Here is a 27,995-nt window from a genome sequence, read left to right as displayed (position 1 = left end):
GTGTCTGCATGCGTATGTGCTAGCGTGCCAGCTACCTGGTGTGTAGGTGAGGAACTTGTAGGCCATGTGAGCCAGCGGTAGGATGGGGATCATACAGTTGTCCCCGTTGGTTTCAATGAAGTCGTGGCGAGTGATGGCGGTTGGATCGATGTGGTGCTCCCGGAACGGCCGGATAAATGCCTGCAAAGATAGGTAGAGACAGAAAGACGGAGATTACAGAGTGGAAGACAACAAAACAGACCAGTCTCTAAGCGTTGAAGGACGCTGTGCTATAAGCAATCAAAGGCTGTCTTCATAAACAGAGAATATGTGGTGTGACAGCAGTTTGAGTCAGTGAAAAGCTGGTCCTCCTTTTATATCTACTGAAATCTACCCAGCAACACAACTGCAATTATAAATAAACAGTCAATCAATTATCTCCACTTCAATAAAACACAAAACAGCGGTACTTCATTTACATTCACTATAAACTGAAACACAAAATCTTTTTTTTTTAACAGTCTGTCCACATATGCAGATCAAATTCACACACGCGCTTAGTGATGCCAAACATCCACGGCCCTACCCCAAAGCTCATATCCAGCATCCTAATAAACCACAGAACAGCAGTCAGCTCACTCATACACATAAATGACCCACGGACGCCCCACATAAATTCAGAAATGTGAGCTTCAAAAACACACACCGTCTCGCAAAACCCCACCTGCACTGTGCAGAGGCAGACACCTGTCTGTGAGAGCATGGGGGTCTCAAATGAAAGACCAAATCTGAATCTCAGAAGCACAAAAGAGGACAAAAAGAAACACACCCACGTGCACACACAGGATAAAGGTAATTTAATTCTCTCTGTGTAAAAGGCACAAAAGGGGAGGTTTGCATATATTCTCACCTAGCCTGCATGTGTCCGTGCGTGCGTGTGTTTGTGTGCGCGTGAAGCCGCTGAAGTATCAGCATGAAAACTCATTATTATCGGGTTAGCCATTCGGAAAGAACACACACACACGGACGTGAGCGAACGTTGTTGGTAGGTGCCACTGCAAACACTGAAACTATCTGTTGATATCTTCTAAATTATGTACCCATCTCTGTTCTCGCCTTCTTGTCCCCCCACCTTCCCCTCTCCTTTCACACCCCCTCCTCTCACTGCAGCCCTCAGCTAGATGAAAGGCCGGCTAAGCCGCGGAGGTCGTGCCGAGAGGGGCGGCATCGGCGCTCCCAGTTAACGGCGGGCCACCGGTCGCTGCGTGTCCCCTAATCCCTCACCGTTTAACGGCCTGCCTCGCACGACGTCCGTTAATCACCAGCTCACATCGCACATCGCCCCAGCAGCCAGTGCTGTCCCACAGCTTGGACGGACACGCCCTTCCACCCCCTTCTTCTTTTTTGTTTTGTCCTTCCGACCTTTTTAGTATATTTTCATCTCACTTTTTTTCCTGCTTGATCTTTCTGTTTTTTTTTTTGTTTTTTTTTGGCCAAATCTGTCTGTGCTCTCCATTTTCCCTTCTGGCCTTTAATGTGATTCAATTTCCGCTTTTTCATTGCTCTAATCAGACTCACTAGAAAGCCGCCTTGAAAGAGATTTGTTTGTTTTTGAAGCGACAATTAAGAAACGGGAGGAAAACTGACAGAAGGAGACGAGTGCTAATCCTTTTTAATGATGACTACAGAGGTAATACAGATAGGAGGAAGGATCTTCAAACATATATCCCAAACTGTACGTAAGCACATCTGGCAAATTTCAGTGTGAATTGAGCTTCATTGGGAACTAATGAGCGTGACTTTGTCCTCAAAGTGGTGTCATTAGAGGCCCGCAAAATCCTTGTTGAGTCAATTAAAGCTCAACGACATGATGGTGACGACAAAGAAAAGCAGCATTTCCCCAAAGCATAGCAGAGGAATTGCTGCAAACACTTCTGGAAAATTGTAATGCACTTTTTATGACTCAAATAAAAGAAAAATTGGTGTTACACAATTTGCTATTAAAGAATGGTACAGCAGAATGGACGAATGATTCTTGTAACTTCAGGTTTTATACTATGACACTGTGACTGCAGACACTCACTTGCCAGTTCATTAGGGGTAAGTTTATGCAGGTTATGGCATTCAGAATAGTTTCAAATAAAAGAGAGAGCTGTTGATTCAACTGTGTTTGCCTTTTGGAGGCTGTGGTTTGCGGTGCTATTGAACTGTATTGTGTTGAACCACAGACAGTAAAAAGATGGACAGCGGAGCAGCTTCTCAAAAGTGAAACCAAAGCAAGTAGAGCTCCCCCTGGTGGCTTTCTGCAGTATAGGTCATAAGCTCCACCTCCCCCACGTTAGTGGATGGTACTTGGGCTGAACCAAAATATTAAAATATGCGTGAAATAATTTTTTTTCAAGGATGGTTTCAGCCATTCGAGGCATTAATCTAATGTTGCTGAATGTTCAAATGTAATTTTTTTGGATAAGTTTCATTTTAGTATAATTATAGTATTTGAAGCTATACAGAGACGATGTGACATAGTGCCAGCTTTGAGTGGCAGTGCCAAAAGCGTGACAGTATAACCCAACATTTCCTTGTAACTGTTGGAAGTAGAGCAGAGCTTAGTGTTAATTAAACGAGAATGCGAGTGAGTCTGGGGTAAAAGTGGCGGGGTCATCGATATCGCGACTTTGTGTAGCTCCACTCTCAGACCGTACCGGGCAGAATCTGGGTCCAAACTAGAAAGATGCACAGGAAAATAGTGCCAGTTTGGCCAAGGGAAGAAAGGAGGGGCGTATTGCGGATATTTCTACAGTCTGTACGTTGAACTGACACATGTCTCGATTAGAACAGAACAGAAAAACCTGTATTTGTCGCACAATGGGGAAATTGCAGCTTTCATACATAGGGGCAGAAAAGTAAAAAGAATTAAGGATGGACTGTGTAAAAGATGAACAAAAAATAGAATAGAGTAAAGTATTGTTATATATATATAGTATATAAAAAAAAGTTTAATTCAATGCAGTTGAATCCAAACTGATCATACACCTTTTGTATTCTGTTTCAACATATACTGAACATTGCAACAGTCTTGAGGGTTTAGTGTTATATTAGAATGCATTAATTTTCACTTGTGTACAAGTGAGTGGAGTAGATGGAGTCTCGGGGATGGAGGCGTAAAGGCGTCATTGTATACAGATGATGTTCAAACATCATCTGTATACAATGACGGATTTATTATCGCTTCAAAGAAGTATTAAATCAAGAGGAACTGAACACACACGTACACAAAGTACATACTTATACACAGCAACAGCAAATGACAGAACAAACCAATAACAAAGAACGACACCGGCTTCAAATGCTACGTCTGGCTTTATAACTGCCACTAGCCTCCGGTGTTCTGCATCACGCTCGTCTTTGATATTCAAACTAACCTTAACTGGGAGCACAGGCCTGCTTTATTCTCCGACTCGAGACACACACAAAGACCCAATACACAACTGAGCTGTATGCCTTTCTGCCGACACGCATGCACACACACACACACACACACACACACACACACACTTTTCGCTAGTCTATTGTCATCCCTCTGTTCCCTCTAAAAGTCCATTCTTCTCTTCCAGTTAAAGTCTTTATTAGAGGTCTCCTACAGGGTTCAACACACCATGCAAATCTGTGACTGCCGCTGTGCCTTTGGTCCCAATAACTACCCCAAACCTCAATAAAATGCCACACCATAAATAAACATCAAACCACAAAATACCTTCAGCAAACACACACACACACACACACACAAAAAAAGTAGCGCAGGGATCCAAAAATCATTGTCTCAAACCATCTGATGTTAAAATACAACGTGACAGAGCCCTAAGATTAAGGCAACTCAACAACAAATCAAAAATTAATCATCCATTTGAATTCATCACTCTCGACAGACTGTCAACGATATAGTGTTATCTGGAGCCAATTAGTGTCAGAACGCATGGCACTTAATGGGACTTATCTAAAAGCTGTGATGATGAAGCCTGAAAACCACCAGTCTCCCGTGTAGAGATATTAACTCCTGAAACATTATCACTTCAGAGGCTGACATGTAAATCAATGAAAAGCTGCAACTCATTATTAATCCATAAGTAGCTTTTACTTGTTTTTTGTGCCTTTGCAGCTTCAGCAAATTATAAGGTGTGTCGCTGTTTTCCATATTTTCGGGGATGCATTTCACAAAAATTAAAGAGCTTCAGCAACCCACGCGACTGATCTGACTGGATGAATGAACCAATATTTCTAGTTGAAAGACAAATGGTTAATCCGACAGAAGCGAACAATGTGCAGTATACACCAATCAAGCATAACATTATGACCACTGAGAGGAGAAGTAAGTAACATTGACCATCTTATAACAATAAAATGTTCTACCGGGAAACTTTTGGACCTGGCATTCCTGTGGATGATGTTGCACCCACTTAACCAGACCAGACACACTTGACCCCATAGCAATGACCCTCCTTGATAAGGTGATGGCTGACACAGTCACACACACACAAACAGTTTAGGAACAACTAAAAAAAAAACCTGAAAAACAGCACGAGGTGTTAAACTGGCCTCTAAATTCACTAGATACCAAACTGATCAAGTATCTGTGGGGTGATCCACAGAGGCTCCTCTCCTCAACCCATAGGACCCAAAGGCCCCCAGCTAACAACATCCTGTAGCCAAATACCACAGGACACACACAACTGGAGGCACAAGGGAAACATACACAATATTAGTAAGTTGGTCATAATGTTATGACTGATCAGTGTAATTGTCCTGACCATCTTGAACTGAACCTCTAGATCATCTATTAGTATTTCTTAATTAATACAAGTATCATTAGCAGCTTTCAGCCACCACTTTGTTAATGGATGCAATGGATTATTACAGAATAACGTATCATCATACTGTAAATGACAATAACATAAACAGAAGCAACACTTCTGCCTCAGGTCACATTTACCTTTTAAAACAAGCCTTTCTTCCGAAATCAGATTAAACTGTGAATGTGACATCAGTATTAATCCCACGCTGATGATGTATGGGTTCGGTATGAATAATAACTATTGTTCTAATTGGATTGCTTCTGGTTTCAAAACACACATGAGCTTCAACGCTTCGACGAATTATTTATCTATGAATAATTCATCAATACAGGAGGCGGCAGGTGAAATACACACACACTTACATCCACTAAATTCACATCTCATTAATCAAAACAAAGTTCACATGATCCAATCTGCATGCGGCACCTGAGAACACTGATTTTAATTGGATGAAATGAGGATAACCTTTACTCTAATTGGCTGTGGGAAATGTGTGCGCACTAATGTATGTGATGTGTTTTAATCTGAGGATTAAGTGCGTGCGCATCCATCTTTAACACACCCGCACGGATAGATGCATAAATATATGATGATGGGTGGAGGAGCCTCAGGTTAAGGCCACTCAGGAGACGTGTCTGGGTATGTAGTGGAGACCATGGACGCTACTGTCCACAGGGAGATCCTCGTGTGTTACAGTGACATTTAGTTTCCAGGTCACTATGGCAGTCTGAGGTCTTTAGGGAATAAGGTGCAACCACCATACTGCCATGGTGACACAGCCACAGGAGATTTGGAGTTGGAGGGGCCACGGCTACAATATGCTACTGTTTTTATGGTCTAACATTTAATAGGACATTAAAATAGTTTACAATACTCGAGGGACTATTAAGAAACGCTCCATCTGCAAAAAAGCTTCCCCAGACATTACTACAGTTTGCAAACTTATGCCCAAACTCATGTGATCATTTATTTATTTTATTTTTTTGTAAAGCGTCTTGAGACAATTTGTATTGTTATTGGCGCTATATAAGTAAAATTGAATTGAATTGAATCGAGTGGGAAACTGATCACATCCACTGTTGATTCTGAAAGAAACAAACTCACTTCATGTTTAATTTTGGGAATTATAAGTCGATAACACAATCTTAAAACAATTTTTTCTCAATATTTACAACTCAAAAAACATGAAATACAGTACAAGGGGTTGACCTGGCCTCCAAATTCACTTCCCTCAACCCGTAGGACCCAAATGCCTCCACTAACAACATTTTGTTGTCAGACACCACAGGACACCCTCAGAGGGCCCATGTCCATTCTCTGATGAGTCACAGCTGTTTTGGAGGCCCACAAAATATTAGAAAGCTGGTCATAATGTTATGTTTGATTGGGGTAATTTGTTCAAAATGCAGTTCCTTAACTGGCAACTACAGGCTGGCTCCAAAGGCGATTCAATCCCTGTACATCTCACTATAAAAATTGCCCACCTTTAGAGCAGAAGAAATATTTTTTTATAGCCAATAAGTGATTTTTGCTCTCTGGAATTTATTTTCCCATTCATGTGTAGGAGAGATTTTTTTTTATATATATATATAACTCTCATGTTTGTGCCTAGGGGTAACCTGTCCACCTAATAGGTGATCTCATCGCAGGTTTGTCCATCTGCTTTTACAGTCTGGTTTAGTTTTGTATTGTGTATGAATGTGTATGAATGTGGACGGATAAACTACTGATACTATTTTTAGTCGTTGTACAGGTAATATTTATCTTATTACAGGAATAGTTTAGCGTTTGGGGAAATAACCTTTCTCATTCTTACCAAGATAAGAGAGATATTACTCTTGTGTCTCCTTTTTATGTACGGAGGCAGAGAGATAGAGATTTGCTTCATTTAAAATAGAGCTTTGAAAGTGGAGTTAATTCTGTCAGCCCTGAACACACTGCGAGTTGTTTCAGTAATGCCGCTCATGCCCCTTTTCCCAAGGAACACTTTATCCGTCTCAACTCTGACTGACGTAGCGGTTGTTTTAGCTCCAAACTCGACACGTCTCGGCTGATTAAAATGTTTTCCTAACGGGCTGCGTTTCACTCAGGAACCACAAGGTGTTTAGAACAGTCTGGTTGTCAGCGTGTTTGCTCACCTTGCCAATAACGGGAATGTCCACAGATCCCCAGGTGTCCGCCCCCCAGTGTACCATCCCCGACGCAAAATCTGCCGTCACTATTCCTAGGACTGGCACGCAGACAGAAACGGGGGAAAGAAAGAAAAGACAGACATTGACATACCATATGATGGTTTTGAGTATTTAATGCCGTCTTAGTCTTAAGCTGAAAATGCTCATATGACATTAAGTTTCACATTTGCATGCAAGAGTACAAGAAGGATTTATTGCAGGAACACTTACATTTATATACATTTCTAGTTTGCTAAATGATGATCTATTATACACTCTACTGTTTAAATATTTGTCAGCAAAAAGTCAAAAAGCAAGACCCTGATGTCGTGCAAAACAATAACTTAGATGAGATTTATTTAACTTTATAGTTAGTTTACTGAGCGGGATGCCGGCTGCATAAATAGCATATTCTTCCCATCTAATCTGCACACAGAGCTACCACCAACTGTCTGAGATAAGTAGAACCAGAGGAGGGCAGTAATACTCCCAGTAGTGTCAAAACTCCCAAAAAAATGGCATTAGAAGAAGAACTGCCTGAGATCAGATAACTCTTTATCCGATCTAATTAAGGAAAGTCAAACAATGCAAAGAGCACATGCATTTTGAATGTGTGACACTCAAACATCTCCTTGTGCCACACAACATTTCCGTCTCGTCAACCAAAAAGGACCGTAACGTTTTTTGTCATCAAATGTTTTTGCTTGTGGTGTCGTTTTAGCTAGCACATTAAACACCCAAAAAAATGTCTTAACTTTTTGTTTTCTACGAATAACGGTCTCTTTTGAAGTAGCTTTGTGTTTGGTGGGTCATGTCTCCGGAAGCCGCAGCCTCTCTGGCGGCCTGCTCACCGATGCCGAGGACGATCCTGAACATGTGAACGGTGGAGAAGTGCAGGAGGAGGAAGGAGAAGTTGACGATGAAAAGGAAGAGGCACAGAATGACGCACACCCACTCCTGGAGCCGTTTACCTGAGGAAGAGCAAATGACAAGGAGAGAAAAAAAATAAGTTTTTATTCAACAAAGCGAGGTGAAAACACGGATTAGATCACTGGGCAGAGAGTGGAAGAAGTAACGGGGCGAGTAAGAAGCTGAGCTCTGATGTGCTGCGTTAATGAACTGGGTGAGGTCTCTGCAACCACTGGGAGAACAAGTCTCTCCTTACTGAGGGTCAAAGGACCATTCACCCATGATAACTGTGTGTGTGAGTGTCCAGGGTGTTAATATGTAATCAGTCAGATGAAGAAGACAAGTGTACACCAGGCTGCGGGGTCACGACCTCTCATATGTGAAACACCAGCGCTGATGCAGCATTGAAAAAAAAAAAAAAAAACCTGCACAGACACACACAGTCTGTTTCAGGTGGGAGGTAGGTCTCTGCAGGGACGAGGCCAAACTCACAGGTCAGCAGTATCAACGGAAGGACAGAGGGAGAGGGACTAACTAAAACTACTCATAATCCAAACCTGCAATTCAGCAGTATTAATAGGGAGGGATGGGGAGGGGGGTCAGAGTCAAACCCTGCAGATCAGAGACGCTAAATTATTGAAAATGCATGCATAGCACTGATCGAAAGAGGATTTAATTCAGCCACATCCTAACAGCATCGCTTTTCTCATTCATTTATTCTTGTAAATCTTTCATCTGGCTTTCTGTTTCCTTCTTTCACTTGTTCTGCCTTGTCCGACCTGTCAGAAGAAGTGGGAAGTGCGATATTGGTGTCGCCTCACAAACAAAAACTAGAACTGTATAAATATAAACCTCCACTCTTTCTGTTTTTAGCTCCTTTTCTTTTGCCTTTTCCCTTTCAACCCCCTCTTTTCACCGTTCTCCTCATCCTTTGTCAGTCTAATGCGCCTTTAAAACTTTAATGTGTTCAGATCCTAATGTATCACACAGCATTAGCAGCCTATAAGATATTCATGACAGTTTCTTTCTTTTTTCTTTTTTTTCTAATAAAGCACACAGGCCTGTGAGTGCGAGTGCGCCTATAGACCCGCACGACAATGAATATGCTATCAGGCTCTCGTAAGGTATGGACCGAATGGGTCGCCGGAGATTTAGAATATGTGATTATGGATATTTCAGGAATCATCAAACGTGACCCTTCACCTTCTAAAAATAGACGGCATCAAAGTTGCGAAGAGACAGATGGCTCGCTCAAGCTCAGATGGAAGTTCGGCTCACGAGCGAGTTTGACTTTGTCGAAGTTGCTGAACGTCGAGTATTTCTGTTGCAGATACATTTTGTGTGCTGCGGCTGCAAAGTTTAAAGCAACAATTTCAACATTATTGGCAAATTCGCTGCATTTTTGACTAATATGATTCTGATATCTGTTACAGCTTGATAGCCAGGGTGTGTGTGTGTGTATATATATATATATAGCGTTTTAAGTGTTCATTATTTGAAGAACTAGTTTTAATGCAAAATCTTTGGTTGATTAGACATTTTTCATATATATTTTTTTAAATTTTCCGCCCAAAATTTAAATTTGTTTAGATGTACATTAACATGAATCCAACATATTTTAGTTAAGGGACAGGTAGGGGTTCTTGGCCTGAAAAATGTTGAAGACCACTGCTTTACCTGCCTCTATATAGCCCAGGTAAACGTGCTTTGAGTCCATACCGAGGTTAAGTAGACCACATTTACCTCTGTTGTCTTCAAGCTTTATGTGACACAATTTTCTCCACTCCACCCCATGGTACACAGACGCACACAGACGCACACAGACGCACACAGACGCACACACCTCAAGTGATGAGTGGTCCAAAATTCACTCTTCAGCTCTCACTGCGTCTGCACCTACAGACAATCTGCCAACACTAACACGCGTTCGCAGACACACCGCCACGCTACGACTGATGGCTTTCCGAACGCGTTCTCACTTTTCATTCTATTACACGCGCACGTCCTCTGACTCATACACAAATTCAGTCACTCTATCTCCGTCACGTACACACACACACACACACACTCACACACACACACACACACACACACACACACACCCACGGTGCAGGGCCGTGGAGCAGTGGGGCGGCTGTCAGGTGATGTGCGTCAGTCCTTGGATCCTCCGGCTCCCTGGTGAGGGGAAGGAAACTAGGACAGGCCTCCGCAGAGTGCACACACTCTCTCTTTCGCTCACACACACGCACACACACACACACACACACACATATAAGCCCTTGTCCCTCAGGCCACGGCATTGCTGGATATCACACGCAGCTAAAACCACTCTCTACAAGCATGTATGTATGGACATATGCTAGCACGTTTGAGCATAAAACTTCACATCCGACAACACACACACACACACACACACGGCTGACCTGCCTTCGCTTGGCACACAAACACCAAAATTAAACGCGTAAACACACACATGCTGGCGCACACAATCCACACACACTTTTAGGGCCAGAGCAGCGCACTCATTAATATCGTTCTGACAACAACTGGCTCCCTGGCAACCTCTCCGCCATCGCTCACCCAGCATCACCCCCACCACCGCCACCCCCCGCCTGCGAGCGTGCACGTTGGTGTGCGCGGGGATTTAACCTGGGCGGAGCCGGGGGAGGGGAACGAGGGGTGCTAATAGGCTGAAATTAATCAACGCCGGCTGATTCGCTGTCTGGGGAATGAGTGGCGGGCAGCAGGCAGCAAGGCAACACATCCTGAATACTAATGGGCCAGCGGAGAGGAGGCGCAGAAAGTAGATCCCGTCAACTCTCTCCGTTGTTGGTTAGTATACGGAGTGAAGGACTAAAACGTGTCAGAATATGGAGTATGAGTAATGTTCACCAGTGTTAAGAGCAGCTGAAGAAACCCCATTGGCCAAATCCTGAGTAAAGCATTTACAACATATTGGAATTCCTCTCCTTATCAGTGCTCCATTCCCCCTGCGCAAAAATATTTAGTTTTGTTAATATAAGAAAGACTGGAAGAAGATTTAACCCTTCTCTTACGTATATCAGGATGAACAGCCTTTTGAACCTGCCAGAGTCAACGCCAGATGTTGTCACGTGCCACCACAGTTTTGCTGCAGATCGAAGCTCGCGACGCTCGTGACAGAAGCGCCCGCCGAGCCAATCGCGAGTTTCACATGACAATGAGCCATTGATTCGCTTTTATTTGATTGTCCCGTGGTCACAGATGGGTCAGCGGGACAAACATTGAGTGCGTGGATATCCAGAAAGGACCTCAGAGGAACGCAGGACGGCTGCTGCAGAAAGTTACTGGCCGTTGCAGTGGGTAAATAGGCCACAGAAGACTGCTAGTTCTGCTGGCTTTGAGCTCGATGGGAGTTGACAGATCATATCCATTATCAGAAAACCAAATGAGACCCTATCCCCTCATGACCTCCATGGGCAAATGATGGAGGACAGGAGAAAGGTTAGGGAGATAAATGTAGGACGACTCTTACTGTATGCTTGGTTCTAGACATGTAGTGTAGTAAGACGCTGCGTCAGAATGTAATTCATCAAGCTTCATGAACAAATAGGTTTAATTGTTATTATTATTATTATTATTATTATTATTATTATTATTATTATTATTATTATTATTATTAGTGGGCAGAGTTTGAGACAATGGAAGCACATATATTAATTACTGGATCCTACAAGAGAGAGTTGTACCTTTGGATTTTTATTTATTGAGACCATTAGAACGTGGATCCGTTGTAACTCACATTTAAATTATCATGATTACTATTTTTTATTTAGTTACAGTATTTCATGCTGTCAAGACATTTTGGTGGGTGAGGGTTGGCAAAAAGTCTGGGAGGGCATTAGGTTGGATGTAATTTTGAGAAAAAAGAACAAGAACAAGAAATGTCATGTAGCTGTTCAGGTGATGTGTGAACAGCTACATCAGATACATTTAATGAACATTTCAGGCACTGTGCAGTTGATATATTTCTGCAGGCTGTATATCTTCATTAGACTGTCCATTAAAACTCATATTCTGTCCTTTTCAGCCATTAAAATATGATTTTCAGAAAACGTCTTAAGCTATTTGTTACATGTGGATATGGACAGATTGGCCTGTAAGATTCTAATGTGATTTATTCTGAATCAAAAATGTCAAACCCCATCACTAGCTGGGTTTACATGGAGCCAAATATGCCAATTACAATCTGCTTAAAAGCAGACAATAATAATGCTCCATATAAACACCTCAATTGGCCCAAATCAAATGAATTTCATTCAGTTTTACAGGGGTAGAATATTCCTTTTCCCAAACCGAGTGAAAGTCATACAAACGGTGAATCAGAATCTGTCCGAGCATGCTCTGTCTTGACATGAATGCGCAGTGACATTCAAGTGATGTTTCCTCAACTGGTCTAGACATTATCATACACTTAAATGGCAAGAAAATACAAATATAGAACCGTTTAAAAATCAAAAATTCATTGAAGCCGGGTGAGGCTGAAATTCGGAAACCGCTGGAAAACCTTGAAGACCGGCAACTGTAAGGCTAACACAATAGCAGATATGACCCCACAAACTTCCCGAATCAAGCCGTTGCTTGAATAATAAAAGTGTAAAAACGAGTGAGTGAGAGACCTCCATCTTTGATCAGTCACGTGTTGATTTCATCGATCTGCACGTGTCCAATTCCATCAGATTGGAATAGATCACCTCACATGTAAACGGTCGACCTGAAACCTTCAATCGGAACAAGAAAAAAAAGTCTCCATGTGAACCTGGCTCCTGCTGAAATAAGGGGCCGACCCAAAGGCAGCAAACACACACACACACACACACACACAGACGCACACAAAAAGGGGGCAAACAACGGATGAGGCAGCCACACTCAGGCTGAATAACCTCCTACTGAGCCTGGGACAAAAAGACACTCACACAGTCTGAGCGGCAGACTGACAGCGGCTCAAAAACACACTCAGAGTCGTCGGGACACCTCAGCCACGGACGCACAACGTCTCCGTCTGTTAGATGGATCCTGTTTGCAAAACACATATTCACTCTGATGTATAGACTGCTAACACGGTAGGCTCCCAATCACAGAGGCTGATACTGTATGTACAGCATTTTTATTCTGTCTGCCTCTCTGTCTGCCTCTCTGTCTGTCTGTCTGTCTGTCTGTCTGTCTGTCTGTCTGTCTGCCTGTGTCCCCTGGTTTGCTCTCAGCAGACTGTCTTCAGATGGGACTCTGGGAGAGTGAGAGGGGGAGAGTGAGAGAGATGTGGGTGGTAAAAGTGGGTCACATGCTCAGAGAGAAAGAGAATAAAAAGGGGGGAGACAGATGAGGGAGAGAGACACTGAGGGAGGATGACAGTAACATGGTGGAAACAGGACACAAAGATGAAAGGGGGGAGGGGGGGGGAGAGAGGGAGGTGGAGATCCGTCAGAGGGTGGGTAGTGAGGGGATGTCCGAATCCTGTCAGAAGATGGATCAGCGCAGCCATACATCATCTATCTCAGCGACCTCAAACTGGACACACACACAATAACAGTACACAACGCTCACACAAAACTAACATCAATGCAAAGTACACATACCACATACCGCAGATGAAGAAATGATACACACAAACACAATATGTATGTCTTTATGTGGAAGTGCACTCACACACACACACATACTCACACACAGGCCTGCCAGACAAACTTAATAAATCCATTACCCTGTAGATTCAACAGCAACAAAGAGAGGAATGTAGCAAATGAGATTCAATAATGGCATACCGACACAATGGCACACACACACTCACACACACACACACACACACACACACACACACACACACACACACACACACACACTCACACACACACACGAATGCAGACAAACAGATGCCTATATCCGGGCACAATAACACACACATGAATTTAACCCACATGAGAGTGAGTGGAAGTAGGCCCTGCTCCAGCCTCCCTCCCTGGTGGAGAGACAAAAAGAAAGGATGGACAGATCCCATCATGTGTGTGTGTGTGTGTGTGTGTGTGTGTGTGTGTGTGTGTTGTATGCCATCCACTCATCTCCTGGGATCTTTGCTACCACCATATTCATCTGCAAGCCCTCATAAGGATAATTACACACACACACACGCACACACACACACACACACACACACACACACACACACACACACACACACACACACGGCTCATCTCACTGAAAATACACAGCATTCTCTCCTCCTCTCTCACATCGGTCAAGGTCAATAACAAAAATCCTCGCCTGAAGCCAAAGATACACTGCGTGCGTGTGTTTGTGTGTGTGCTTGTGTCTGCATGTCATTTGTGTGTATGTGTTCAAAATATTTATTTGTCTGCAGGCCCTACATTCAAAACTATTCATGTTTATCAATTCATGTGAATGAACCGATGTTAGTGGGACTGATAACTCATATTTTGCTATGAAATGGTGAATTTACAGTAACAACCTGAGACAGTTTTAGTAGATTCACTTTTTGGCACAGTCTCTGCTCTCAAAGCTATGCTAATGTGTCGCTATTAGAAACTAGGTAAAAACACAGCACTGGAGCAGACAACAAACAACCAAAGAATAAAAAAGATGAATACATTTTTATTGAGGGTGATACAAATGTGTCTGATATGTGCAAGAACCTCCGAGTAGACAAACCACACAGGCCTTCACTGCATGTCCAACCTTCTCTCCCTATCACCACATCATTTCCTGTTTCTCTTCACACATTTTTTTAAAGAACCGTATTGCTTGTGTGTACAGGCTAGCTGCTGGGGAAAACCGAAACCAAATAGAAAATAAAAATAGCAAAAGAAACAGAGAAACTGTGTGACAAAGTTAAATAAGGTAATGAGTTTGACCTGAGATCAAAGTTATCTCTAAACTTCTAACTAGAAAAGCTCAGTCATTTATACATCTTCCTTTTTAGTTAAAATTAGCCAATAATATTTTTAATATGAATATGCATGGACCTTTCTTAGTGGCAGTGATAGAACCAATGGATTCTGGCAGGACCGCTTTGGATGTCTACAAGTTGCTGGGTGTCATTCCTTACATCCCTCGAATGTTCAAGCATCCTGAAGTCACATAGTTTCTTTGTCATTAAAAAAAAACCTGACACACACAAATAAAAAAACACATCAACAGCCCATAACAGCGTACTTGTATTTTGACTTCAAAAACCTGGTCCATTATTACGATATATGAACAAATCTGCTGGATGCTGCAGTTTTTTAATGTACAAGTCCAGGCCTACATGCAGCTCAACAAAAGCTGACTGTATATATATAAACGGGTGAACCCATAACTGGGTGCATGCTTGGTTAGGTTAGAGGTGTGGAGACGAACCTTATGAATGAAGCCACCGATGAAAGTTTGAAGATCAGGTTCTACTTGTGCAGAAAGATCTTAGGAGGCTCAAAAACATTTACTGAACGGTGCAGACACACAAGTTCACTTCACATTTAAACTGTTGCCTTGTGTGTTAAACGCATTCATTTTAATTTCTCAGGCAAAGATACAAACACACACTAATTGCGTTCTACCTGGAGAATTTTAGAACCGCTCCCATATTTTAGTAAAGCTGCTCACACGTCAAGTCTCGATGTCAGTCTCCTCAATAATAGACAAACTTGGGGACTAAATCACTCCGGAGCATCTTTGATTCTGCTGACTTTACTATAACACTTTACTCCAGCCGTACAGACCCTACGGTCATAAGAACACACAGCCACACGCAGAGGTTAAAGCCACGTACAGCCCCTGTGACTCTCAGGACACCAGCCACACACTCAAATGGTTTGTGACCCCCTGAACTTCATGGCCCTGGGGTCAGCAGATCGGGGACCAGGCCAGCTAGTGCGCAAATGTGTCGTCTGTCACGTACGAAACGAGAGCCAGTTCAGGAGAGCAGGTCTTCAACAGGCAAACCAGACAGACCTTAGATCTTAAGAGTTCTGTCTGAATGTCAGGTCTGCTCTCAGCTGGACTGGTGGGAAGTCAACAGTGGCCTGACGACGCACTGTAAAACATCACAGCCCCACTAGGTGCTGTGTAAAAAGTTTTCAAAAATTCTAATTAAAGTAATCCATTGACTGGTCAACGTTCATTTATCTAATATAGAGGCTTCAGCCATCTTTGCATTTTTAATTAGACAGAACTATTACTATGAAATATGATGTGATCTTTGAAACAAGTCTCTACAAAAGAGCATTAAACCGGCAAGGAAACATTAGCACCCAACGGATGGGTGGGTTTTAGGACTAATTTCACTAAAAGGGATGCACACCAAGGAGGCTGTTGTTGGTGGATCAAATTTAATGTCCATGTTTCTAAACAGCCCAAACTGCATCAACTGAAGCCATTAACAGACTTTGTGCAGCTTGTCAATGTATGTTAAAATGAGTGTTACATTACAGTTATTTGACATGATGAAATTCATTTTCTTTAATGGATAACGTAACGTTGTAACATAAAGTTCTCTTAACTCACAGTATCAAACAAGAAACTCTCATTAGTTATGACTTATTCCATTTATTTGCATTTATAAGGCTCCAGGTGAGTATAACCAACTTGAAATGCATTACAGCGTGGGGCTGACAAGAACTTTTTCCGATCACTGCAGGGATAGGTGTCCCTGTACTTTTCCCCTGAAAATACAGTATTATTTCTGAATTACGATCATAGACTGTGTAAATATAGACAATGCGTCCCAGCTTCACTGCATTGGCCAAAGTGAGAAAGGGACGCGGGCTGCACCATCTTTTTTGAAGATGTTTGAAGCCTGTTTGACTTTGAGTCTGTGCAGTATGGTCCAAGAGTGGAGCTAAAACGAAACCATCCTTGAAAATGTTTATTTAATGTGTAATTTGGTCCAAGTCCCATCCACTAACATGGAGGGGGTGGAGCTTAGGACCAGACACCAGGGGGAGCTCTACTTGCTTTGGCTTCGTGCTTGAGCAGCTGTTCACCGTCCATCTTTATTTACAGTCTGTGATTTGAGGATCTGCTGTTAGTTCTTAAGCTAAATTCTACATCGGCATCTGAGCCCGACACCACTGCCTGACATGCACTTGCTCAGAAATGAAACTACATGTCAGATTGAAGCAAAGTGCAACAACTCTGTGACCGCTTCAAAATGCATTTTCATGCCTCTCGGTAGCCGGACAAGCACAGGAAATGAACCCTCCCTCTGCGCCCTGCACAACATCTACTCTGCCTTTTCTGGGCTGCAGTAATTTTAGTAAAAGTAGCTGTTGTTAAACATTTTTCAACCACAACTCTGACACGATACCAACACAACAGCTGACAAGATTTTACACAAAAACTCGCAAAGGGCCGTTGCAGGAGCATAAACCAGGCTTTAGTCTGTTCCAGGAGATGATTTCACCCTTTCCCCCAAAACTCATCAATGTTAAACCAAATACATCCATCCTCCTTGCAACACAATTCAGTTTATTAACCACACAAATTAGATTTCTACACTGAACGGAGAGCGTCCTTGCGTGTTTAATGGGAGCAGGGCGACATGTGAGCGGTAAGGAAGAGGTCAGGAAGATCAGTATCGGCCTTTAGATCGCTTACACACACTGACCCACTAGGGTAACTGACGACACACACAAACATACAAAACGCATTAGGACAGACACAAACGCACAGGTCAAAGAGACACATGTACATACATGGTAACGGACACAAACAAACTTGCTGCTGGAGACTACGATGTGAAATGAAGGAGAAGGGAGAAGGAGAGAGGAAGAGGGAAGAGGGAAGAGGGAAGAGGCAGTGGACCGTGACACTTTAGACATATGGGAGGACCGATGAGAGATGAGGGGATGAATAGAGAGTCGGTGAGAGAAATGGAGAGACGCAGAAACAGAGGGAGAGCGAGATGCATCCAGCTGTTTGTCCATCCTAGCTCTGCTGTAATGAGCCCATGTTTGACTCTGTGGAGCATTGCCAACGCCTCATCTAACTTCTCCAAACTCTAACAAGCCAAACTGCTATTTAGATTTACCTCCTACCAGCGTTGAACCGAACCCAGACAACTAAGCACATAACAGCGTGGCGCTCCCTTAAATGGACACCATGACATTTTGAATTTTGGCTGTTTATTTTTCTTTAAACAGACACTTGCCAGCATGTGGGGGAACATTTTTGCTTTTAAGTTTCCATAAAATGGCTCGGCAGCATTGTTAGCGTCGCAGAGCATATCTTCCACTCGCAGCCTGCTGTTCCCTTTGGCTAAAATGAGCCAAAGCTTCTAAGTCATTTGGAGATTCACCTGGTGAAATGACAAACTCACACACGGCCGTATTCTTATTACAGCTTGGAAACAACTGCTCGCTAGTTTTAACCAAAGAAACAGCTTCTCCCCCAGGATACTTGTTTTGTTTTTTTTTGTTTTTTTTTTTAGTTTATCCAACATGACATGTGGCTGAATTGTGGCTGACAGCTGCTATCGTCCCCTCACACAACTCACTGCTGCAGTAAAAACACCTGCAAGTCAAGTTGTCTCTGTTGAGAATACTTTGAATCTTTTTGTCTTTGGAGATCAATTATTCCATGATGAGAACAGCAACATTTTAAATGAGCATTTTAAATCTTGACATAATGAAAAACGTTTCCATAAGCCAAAAACAGACAAAATCAGTCACTTGTATGGTAATATTTGTGTCAATATTTACCCAAAACTTGAAAATTATTCCTGTGCCTACTTTACTTTTTTAATTAATTTTCCTTCCTTTCTTCTGTGTCACATGTAATGCTGCAGATGTCAAATCTGGACCAGCTTGAATGACTTGAATGAAGTAAAACCTAAATAATCAAGCACCTTAAACTTTACCTGGTTCATTCAGGGAACTCCATGGATTATTCAGAGTGCCGGGGATGTTGTAACTGTTGGATTGCGTTACCGTGAATATCTAAATACCCTGTCATATAACACCTATGTGTGTGGATACTTTTTGTCCATTTAATATGGGTGGAATAAACCATTAAAAGCCTTGGGCTTATATTGCAGGGTTTGAAGGTTTTTTCAGTTATTTGTTGCTCAGCAAAGCTAATCTTATAGTTTTTTTGATCATACACACACAAGTTTCTATAACATTAAAACTAGGAGGCTTCTTTTTAAAGGGAATATGACTCACTAGGTGAATAGTGTGTAAGCGGCATTGCAGTCTTGACATACTGTAGCTTTAAATTACAGCATTTCGAAGTTGATGTGATTTTCCCTGGTCTTTCCCTGGTATTAAAGGAAGAGTCCCAAACACAGCCTCACCAGAACCCCAGGTTCAGCGACTGAGTATAAACATTACTGCTGAGTATTATTTTGTTACACACCAATTTGAAGTTAAGCAGCAGAGTTGCTGTGTTATATCAGCGGACATATTACAGCCTCGTCTGGGCTATTTTTACCCAAAGTCGGCCTGCTAACTAAGCTCCATGGCCACTGAGTGAAAGGGGATAAAGTGTCAGGACCCCAAATGCATGTGTGATCCTCTTAACCATCAATCAGTGCTACGCTCAACGGCAACAAGCTCACAAAGGAAAAACATGACCTGGACATCAGCATCCTTCTGGTTCACTATGTGCTTACTCTGTGTTTCATATCAATTTATATACACTGATCCGACATAACATTATGACCACCTTCCTAATATTGTGTAGGTCTCCCTTGTGTCTCCTAAGAAGGTGTGACTCATCAGAGAATGGACATGGGCCTTCTGAGGGTGTCCTGTGGGGTTTGGCAACACAATGTTGTTTGTAGGGGTCTTTTGGGTCCTGTGGGTTGAGGGGAGGGGCCTCTGTGGATCATCCCGCAGATACTTGATCAGTTTTGGATCTAGTGAATTTGGAGGCCAGGCCAACACCTTGTGCTGTTCTTCATGTTTTTTGAGTTTGTGTTTGTGTGTGTCTGTGTCAGGCTGCATCCTGCTGGGGATGACTGCTGCCATCAAGGAGTGTCATTGCCATGGGGTGGGGGCATCTGGTCTGGTCTAAGTGAGTTCTACATGTCTAAGTAACATCCATATGGATGCCAGGTCCGAAAGATGATCAATGTTACTTACTTCTACAGTCAGTGGTTTTAATGTTGTGGCTGATCGGTGGATAATAGTAATAATTAATTCAAGTTTTACAAAAGTTTCAGTATGTTTAATGTTTTTTCTCTGACAAAAAGTGTCTTGAATGAATGTGGAATTTTAATAAAATTCAAAAGAGTTGTAGAGATGATATGTGGAAGGTTGATACCAAGTCGAACTAATCTCAATTTAGAGATCAAAACCAGTGGAAGTGTGCACGACTTGGGTTCCTACCACCAAATCCATAGCGGGCTTGGAGAGTTGGGTAAGCTCAGGTGGAGGGACAACATGGTCACTGGCTAGATTTTTATGCTCTGGGTGTTCCATCGTCGTAGGGAACATACAAGAGGTTACTTTGACAACCAGCGCCCGGGACGTGTTCCGCCTCAAGCAAATCGATTTATATGTGGACAGAGCCTTACTTAGACTGTTTGCAGTTTGCTTCAGGAACACCCACCCGTGAAAAACAATGGGACATTCCTCATCAACTCATTTTCTGCTCCACAAAACCTCCTGTTTCCCTGTCAACAGCTTTAATTAAGTTAATAACTGGTGCGCGTGCATCCGTACGCAAGTTCATTAAAGTGTAATGTTTGAGTTGCCTGGCAGTAGTGACGACTAAATGCCAAAGAGGAGATGGTTATCTCTCTAATGTAATTGCTCTGAATAGCAGTGTAGTTCCAATTCCATTAATGGCGAAGGTGACTCCTTTACTTTAGAGCGACAGTTAAAAATAGGAAACTGGCTTACAGAGAAGTGAATGGTCGCTCCGTGATGGGTTGCGTGCTGGCAGAGGTTAAATGAAAGTAACATTCGAAAAAAAATCTTAAGTCAAGAGTCAGGTCAGATTTTTTCCGGCTCAATGAGTCAGTTCGAAGCACGGACACCGCCAGCGCCACTGGCTTGAAAACGCAAACGCAATCCTTGTGCTGAAAGGGATTTGGACTTCAGTGCCAACCCAGTGACATATGTTGTACTCTTGTATGGACTTCACAATGATGTGGTTATACCGGTGCAAACGCTTTCTTTTCTCTGATCATCGTTCCTGTTTTAGAAAGTGTCAACAAGTTGCCAACACGGCTCGACTAGAGGCAATTAAAGTGCTCAGCGAAGTAAAACGCAGGGCAGATGGTCAGGCAAAAAGTGGCACAAGCCAGCTTGATGCACAACTGGTAACACAGGTTTTCTTTGCTAAGGTCTGGAGCACAGAGTGTCTGCCATCGGGCCAAAATGAATGTATCTACAGCGGTAAAATAGCTCAATTTATCTTGCGGGTTGAGTGTTGCTTTCCTTATCACAAGTTGATCTATGTTAAAAGGAAACCTGAAGTCCTGAAAAACTTGAAGGCAGCATTAAAGATTAAGCAGCAAATAAAGGAGCCTGATTACTGAAGAAACGTTGGGATAATATGTTTAAGACAATAAGATAATGGCTTAAACAAACACACAAGGCGGTGCCAACTGTGGTGCAGCTGACGGGAATCAAAGCCACAATGCGCACTGTTACACAAGGGCTCCAAATCATGACCAGTTCTATAAAGTATTTGTAGCCTGTGGTCCTGAAATTTAAACCTACAGGATCCAGCCTGCCACCTTACTTTCTATCCTGCCTGGCAGTTTTCATTCTGGACAGCTAATCAGGGACTTATTTGAACTGGTACGCCAGGTGAATTTAAATGAGCAAGGCAAAAAAGAAAAACCGGCAACACTCTGGACCCTAAGGACAAGACTGGAAGCCCATAAGACTGAACACCTAAAGGCAACAACTTCACCAATATCTAGAAGCCTATATATACGCTCATGCTCCATATACATGCTATATGCTTCAAATATTTTGGCTTATTCAGTTTATTATTCACCTTGCCTAGCCAAGGAGTCCTGCAATATCACATCAGAATTCATCATTCAGCTTTTGTACCTTGGTTCAACTGATCAGCAAATGCACAAAAGTCTACGATGATAACGAGAAGCTACTTTTTAAACAACCCTGAATGCCCTTTAAGCTTTTCTAAACTTTTGTTTGTTGACAAGGGCCACAAGAATGTTCCACCAACATGCCTGCTACACTGACTGCTTGCTAGCTCTCAAAACTTCTCGTCCTGTGGCTTGCTGTGTTTCCTCTGCAGTCTTGATGCATTTTGTTGATCTGATTGATTGGAATTAGCCCATGGTTTCTCAGATTTCTATGATCTGATTAAACTGTCATTCCAGTCTGTTTCCGAGGACAATTTCTCATAAAATTCTGTTTAACACACCATCCGGCACATCAGTAATAACTGCATTCAGTACTATAGATTAGTTTACAAGCATTAGTATACAGCATACATTTCACTGTGCTTTTTTCTTTGTATAACTGTGCATATGACAAATGAAATCTCATCTATAGCTCTTTGACATTCTGGACTTTTGATGCAGAAAACTGCATATGATGTCCTGCTAGTGCATGTCCAAGTACAAACATGGTAAGTCCTGAGACATGCTATCATGATGGAAGGTCATCATTATAGCATGTTTCACAGGGATGCATACTCTACAACCTTCAAAGTCGCAAAATATACAGCTCAACATGTTTTACAAGCAGAGTAATACCTGTTGAGTTGTCAGTGAATCTTGACTGAACAGTTAAAGCAAAATAAAAAACTAAAAACACAGGATGGACCCTGGTTAGACCCACATCACATGTTATGATGCAGCTTCTTGCAGTTAAAACCTGTAAGGTGTCATTTGGATTAAAGTTGGACAATGCCAAACTCTTCGGTTACATAAACAAATTTCCTGAAATATGTATTTTTGGGGCATGTCATACTTTAAGACTTTAACGCTAACCATGCACCAGACATGGCAGCGATACATTTAAAGCTTGGAGCTTGTACAGTAAGTAAGAAAACATGTATACCCCAGACGCAGTGAGCCAGAAACCGATTTTGAACACTCACAGAAGTTACAATTGACTCGACTAACTTCAAGTTAAAGTCATCTCTTGTAGGAACTTAAAATGGATGTTTAAAGCTTTGTGTTTTACTTCCTCTAACCAGAAATGTGGCATATTTCCATTTTAAAACCAAAGATATAAGGATCTGGATTTAAAAGTCGATGACTGTTTTCCTCTTAATCTGGGGACACACTACATACACAACTGTTATAATTTTTACAGATTTCGAGGAGACTAGCAACGCTGACAATTGACAACTGAAAGACTTGACACACTTAACAAGTGTTGCCTGATGAACGTGCCAAAGTTTCAATGAGTGTGACAAATGTGGTATGCACTGCAACCAACATTTTTCATTGGCTGTTATCAACACATGTCTGCAGGTAATCAGTCCATCAAACTACTGGATTACCCCCACATGCTTAGAAATTTTTGTGCAAACTGTCCCTACAGTGCTTACTAAGAATCTGGTGTAAAACCTGACCAAAAAAAAAAAAAAACTTCCATCCAGAAGGCCTGCACTCTGTTCAATGCACTAAGACTACTGTATCAGAGCCATGACAGCCATGCAATGTCTCAATAATTAGTCATGAATGACATGCCATGCAAAGTGTTAGCAGTTTGTAAATCATCATCATCGTTATCATCATCATCATCCCTGAGTCCATCAGCTCGGATGTCGTTCTGTGGATTTTAGGCCTCTGCCGGTGCCATCCCTCACCCCTCAGCACTGCTACCGACACACCAAGTGACAACACCGCTACGAATAAAACACGCTTTCACCTGGAGAGTACAGCCCTGCCAGCTGCCTGGCTCCGGCGTGCTGCGGTCCCCAGCGAGGCGCCGCGCTGCGTGCAGCCGCCCCGTGCTCATTCCCGTTCGGATCCTCCTCCGCCATGGACCGGTGCCTGATGTCGGTCTCGGAGAGAAGCGACGCCGCCATATCTCCTGTCGCCCGCTGCCCCCTCCCACTGTGGCTTTCAGCTGTAAGACATCAATCGTGTCTCGGTCGATAAGTGGTGTGTTCAGTTCGTGTCCCGGCCCCCCTCCGGCTGTTGTTGTTGTTGTGGCTGGATGCGGGAGGAGGAGGAGGAGGAGGAGGAGGAGGAAGGAAGGAAGGAAGGAAGGAAGGAAGGAAGGAAGGACCAGCTGATGCGAGCAGCTCGGATGCACCGGAGCAGCCTCTCACCACCCGGAAATACACGAAGGAAGCTGCGCTGACACACGGACCCGGTTCACAGCTGCTCTGATGGACATGTGTCACTGTTTTTAACATAAAGCGACAGCTTCTATGCGTTGTGTGGTTGCTTTATTAACAAACTTTATTTCTCTGTCATTTAATTATAGGCGTTCAGAGTTTGACTGGCTGTCACGTCAGCTTTAGGGACCGTCTGCATTTCACAGTTTTAATAAAAAATACATTTATGAAATGATATGAAATTATATGAAATGAAATACACCAAAAGTCATATGTCTCTTACTTATGTGACATCTTCTGGGTCTGTGTGACTGTGGAGCTTTATCCAATAAGGTTTACTCATTTACTCAAAAAATCAATAAAGCAATTAAACAATAAGTAGTTTGAAAGTTGGTGAAGTCAGAGATATACTTCTTCTGAACACTTCTCTAATGGTTTTATGAAAAAAAGCACATCATATCCAAAACCATGCAATACACACATTATTGATGGGAAGTCAACTGGTTTTAATACTGCAAACATGAACGTTTCTCAGAGGTCACTGGCTTCATAATAAAGACATCCCTTCACTTTCAGAAATGAGTTGTAAGATCAATAGGTTCTGTCGGATATTCTTGAAAAATGTAATATCTGTTATATGAGACTAATATCATGTGAGTCTGTGTAGGTACTGACTTAACTCTGTCGTCTTGAGAAATAAATTGGAGGTATATGATTTACACTGAATCCAACATGTCATAAACCTCTTCATGTCTGTTGATCCATGTTTGTTCTATGAGTAGAGACGCTACTGCCAACAGCTGGACTCTTATGGCTCAACACCAGTTGTGTTTACGTCTCCAACTTAAGTACAATTTGGGGACTCTGTTATACAAGCCTGTATATGGGGACGGGTCCATGTTTATTCCCTTTTATGAGCAACTCTAAGGAAACAGTTATTCACCTTAAACAATGGCGTCATCTGTAATACTGTGTTCATGTGCTCCTCATGAACTTCACAAATCCTCTGAGCTACCTCTGAAGTAGTCGCCTCTAAAAAGAAGACAAATTTTATGTTACATCTAGTCACTCATATGGCATTAATTCGGCAGACTTTGTCCTGGCCTGTATACCATCTACATTCTGTTAAATATTTGAACATTCACTGGCTATTTTGTACATCCATGTACAACCTGTACAGTTCCAGTCCTATTTAAAACCAGACCTAAACTCTTCCTATATTTTGTACATTTTATATTACTACTTCTCCTGCACCAAACATCAAAAGAAAGTCCTTGTACGTGTTTGCGTACATATCGATAAATCTTGTATTATGCTCCAAGCTGTGTACAAGCTGCGGTAGGCATCTGAAAATGTTGTCAAACACACTCAGAGGAGCAAAATCATCAGCATCACGTATTAAGTGAGGATAAAAGAGAACCAACAAGAGAGACACTTAAAGTCCTGTTAGTATGAGAATTCACACTGCTGCTCTCTGCAGATCCGTGCAGCTTTTAGCTTTTTCATAAACACTGTCTTGCTCTTTGCAGGCCTGTGTTTTTGATTCTCAGAGCCCATTTAATCATTCACCAGACCAGAATGTAGATACACACGATATAACATTCATCAGGCGCATAGAAGGGATGTTTATAATTTTCAGTTTAAGGTGTGTAAGTATGACATTTTTGGGTGAACGCCATAGATATTTGCATTTTGCATTGTTCAAACATCCATGTGCTTGTGCTATACTGGCCTAGTTTTAATTTAAACCAATATTTTCCTAACACTTCCTAAAATCTACGTTGATTGTCATCGTCTGTCTATGGCCGTCGAGAGGGTAAATGTAACTTTTTGATGTCACTACACTGACGTGAGGGAAACTGAGGACACAGACTCACACTAAAGATCAGCATGTGCCTGCCTCAAAAAGAACTATTCATTGGAGAATGTGGCAAAGTGTGATCAGTCCTACCGCTACCTTGTGAAATGATGTCCCAGGGTATAATGACACTGCACAAGCTGATGGCACAGTCCCAGAGCTCATGACACACAGGCAATCTTCTGTTATGCCGCAATGGAGATGGAAGTAGTTTACCGACAACAGTTTGCATTTGTGTAGTTGAATGGCGTTCTTCACACGGCAGCATGCTTTGGTATTCACACTATAGTATAAAGAAGTTGGTTCCTGCTGCTGAATTCTTTACAGCGTGCAGGGCAATGTTCTGGCTCCAGTCTCCTCTAAATCAGGCTCTAATCTTTGAATTCCTTGGGCTCAGAGTTGGATGCAAGGGAATCCAGACATCAGCCCACCGCTCTGATCTCATGTGACAAATCACATTCTGTAAATTCTGTCTTCCTGATTAGGATCAAGAGTTTGTTGGTGCCTGGGTGTGAAATTAAAAGGTTAAAGAGATCAACTGCTGCTGATTTGTTGTGGTAGTATTTGTCACTATTAAGTTAAAATAATGGATGTACAGAAGGCATCGAATCTAAACAGGATGGGTAAGAACACTTTTGCTGTGCAGTGTGAAACATGAGAAAAAGAAAATGCCAACTTTATGCACTCACACATTCAGTCCCTTCAGATTAGCTAGTAAGTGTGAGCAGGCTACAATTTTGTTGTGAAGCTGTAAGTGAATTATTATTATTATTATTTTTGGTGGTCTCAATATAATCTTGCAAAGAGTGTTGCTGCTGAATAATAACATTTGTTTCTTTTGAATAAATTCACATCACACAGTAGTTCTTTATTTATCATTTATTTATTTGTTTTATTTTTTTTTTCTGTACTAGATTATTGCAATCTGGTTAATTCACATTTAAAAAGCAGTCATTGACCAGACGCACTGAAATCGATGATATTCATTTTTACAATAACCATTATAGGCCCCATAGAGACTGGAAAACCCAATCCAAAAAAAAAGAAAAAAAAGAAACATCTGTATGGTTTTCTGCACTTTATTTTGTTTTGATGTCTTTTTTTCATAGTAATTACAAAAAGGAAAAATATATATAACAATAATCATAAAAAGGATAGTTTGGGGAGGGGGTTAAGGAATATTACGACTGGCAAACAATCACAACACAGCACAAGTACCTACTTACTGCAAGAAATAAAAGGTACAAAAATGAAAATAAAGAAATTAAGCGCATATGGAGAAAAGAAAAATCAAAAAAATTGGCACCTATGAAGTTGAATACAATAAGAAAAGGAGGGGACAAGAAAATGTAGCGTTATCCTACAATCTATTAAAAAAAAAAATCCAAAAGCAAAGGGTGTTTTCTCGCTTTTTTTCATTTTCTATTTGTTAAAAAAATTAAATGCATGACCTGGGGAGTGACTGGTGGGAGGAGAGGAAAGGCGACGGGGTGGAGGAAGAAGCTGGTGGGGTTTTTGGCAGGGACAATAAAAAATACTGCACGTACAATACCTTTGTTCACCCTTCTCTTTCCTTCATCTAGCTCTTACCGTTTTCCTCACCCACTTTTTCCTTTCTTTATTTAATAGCATATCCCATTAATATTCCTTTCCCCTGCTGCTCCTAATAGCCGCGCCCAGTGGCGTGATCGTTAGAGTTTTACATGTGAGTAGCAAATGACACTTTGATTGGCTGTGATGTGGAGATGGGGGTCCCCTGCCGGCTCCGGGTCGGGGGCCCCGACTGAGCTGAGAGATCCTGCCGGGCCTCGGTCTCACTGCGCGTGCTGACTCAGTGTGTGGTTCTGGAGGGAGAGAGGGAGAGAGGGAGAGAAAGTGAGAACACATGATGAGAGAAATAATGGGCTACATGAGCATAGTGCTTTCCACTTGCCCTCCACCCCCACCCACCCCCACCCACCCCCACCCAATAAT

General features: G+C 42.2%; 2 protein-coding genes across 4 annotated transcripts in view; both read right to left on the bottom strand.

The window, feature by feature from the left end:
- The window catches only part of si:ch211-212o1.2 (uncharacterized protein LOC492735 homolog), a 36,406-nt gene extending 12,315 nt beyond the window's left edge, over nt 1-24,091 (bottom strand). The window contains exons 1-4 of the mRNA XM_047597355.1: nt 23,749-24,091; nt 7,852-7,971; nt 6,968-7,059; nt 36-180 (exon numbers count right to left, since the gene is read on the bottom strand). Coding sequence (XP_047453311.1) covers nt 36-180; nt 6,968-7,059; nt 7,852-7,971; nt 23,749-23,908 — 517 coding nt within the window. The 5' untranslated portion in view covers nt 23,909-24,091. The remainder of the gene's footprint in view (nt 1-35; nt 181-6,967; nt 7,060-7,851; nt 7,972-23,748) is intronic.
- A 2,794-nt stretch (nt 24,092-26,885) lies between these two features.
- znf423 (zinc finger protein 423) overlaps nt 26,886-27,995 on the bottom strand; it is a 133,153-nt gene continuing 132,043 nt past the window's right edge. For all 3 annotated transcript variants that reach the window (XM_047595965.1, XM_047595966.1, XM_047595967.1), the window contains one exon: nt 26,886-27,865. In XM_047595965.1, the coding sequence (XP_047451921.1) occupies nt 27,836-27,865 (30 nt within the window). In that variant the 3' untranslated portion in view covers nt 26,886-27,835. The remainder of the gene's footprint in view (nt 27,866-27,995) is intronic.

Source organism: Mugil cephalus, chromosome 10 (genome assembly GCF_022458985.1).
Source record: "Mugil cephalus isolate CIBA_MC_2020 chromosome 10, CIBA_Mcephalus_1.1, whole genome shotgun sequence".
Lineage (NCBI taxonomy): Eukaryota > Metazoa > Chordata > Actinopteri > Mugiliformes > Mugilidae > Mugil > Mugil cephalus.
This window is presented reverse-complemented; position numbering and strand designations above follow the sequence as displayed.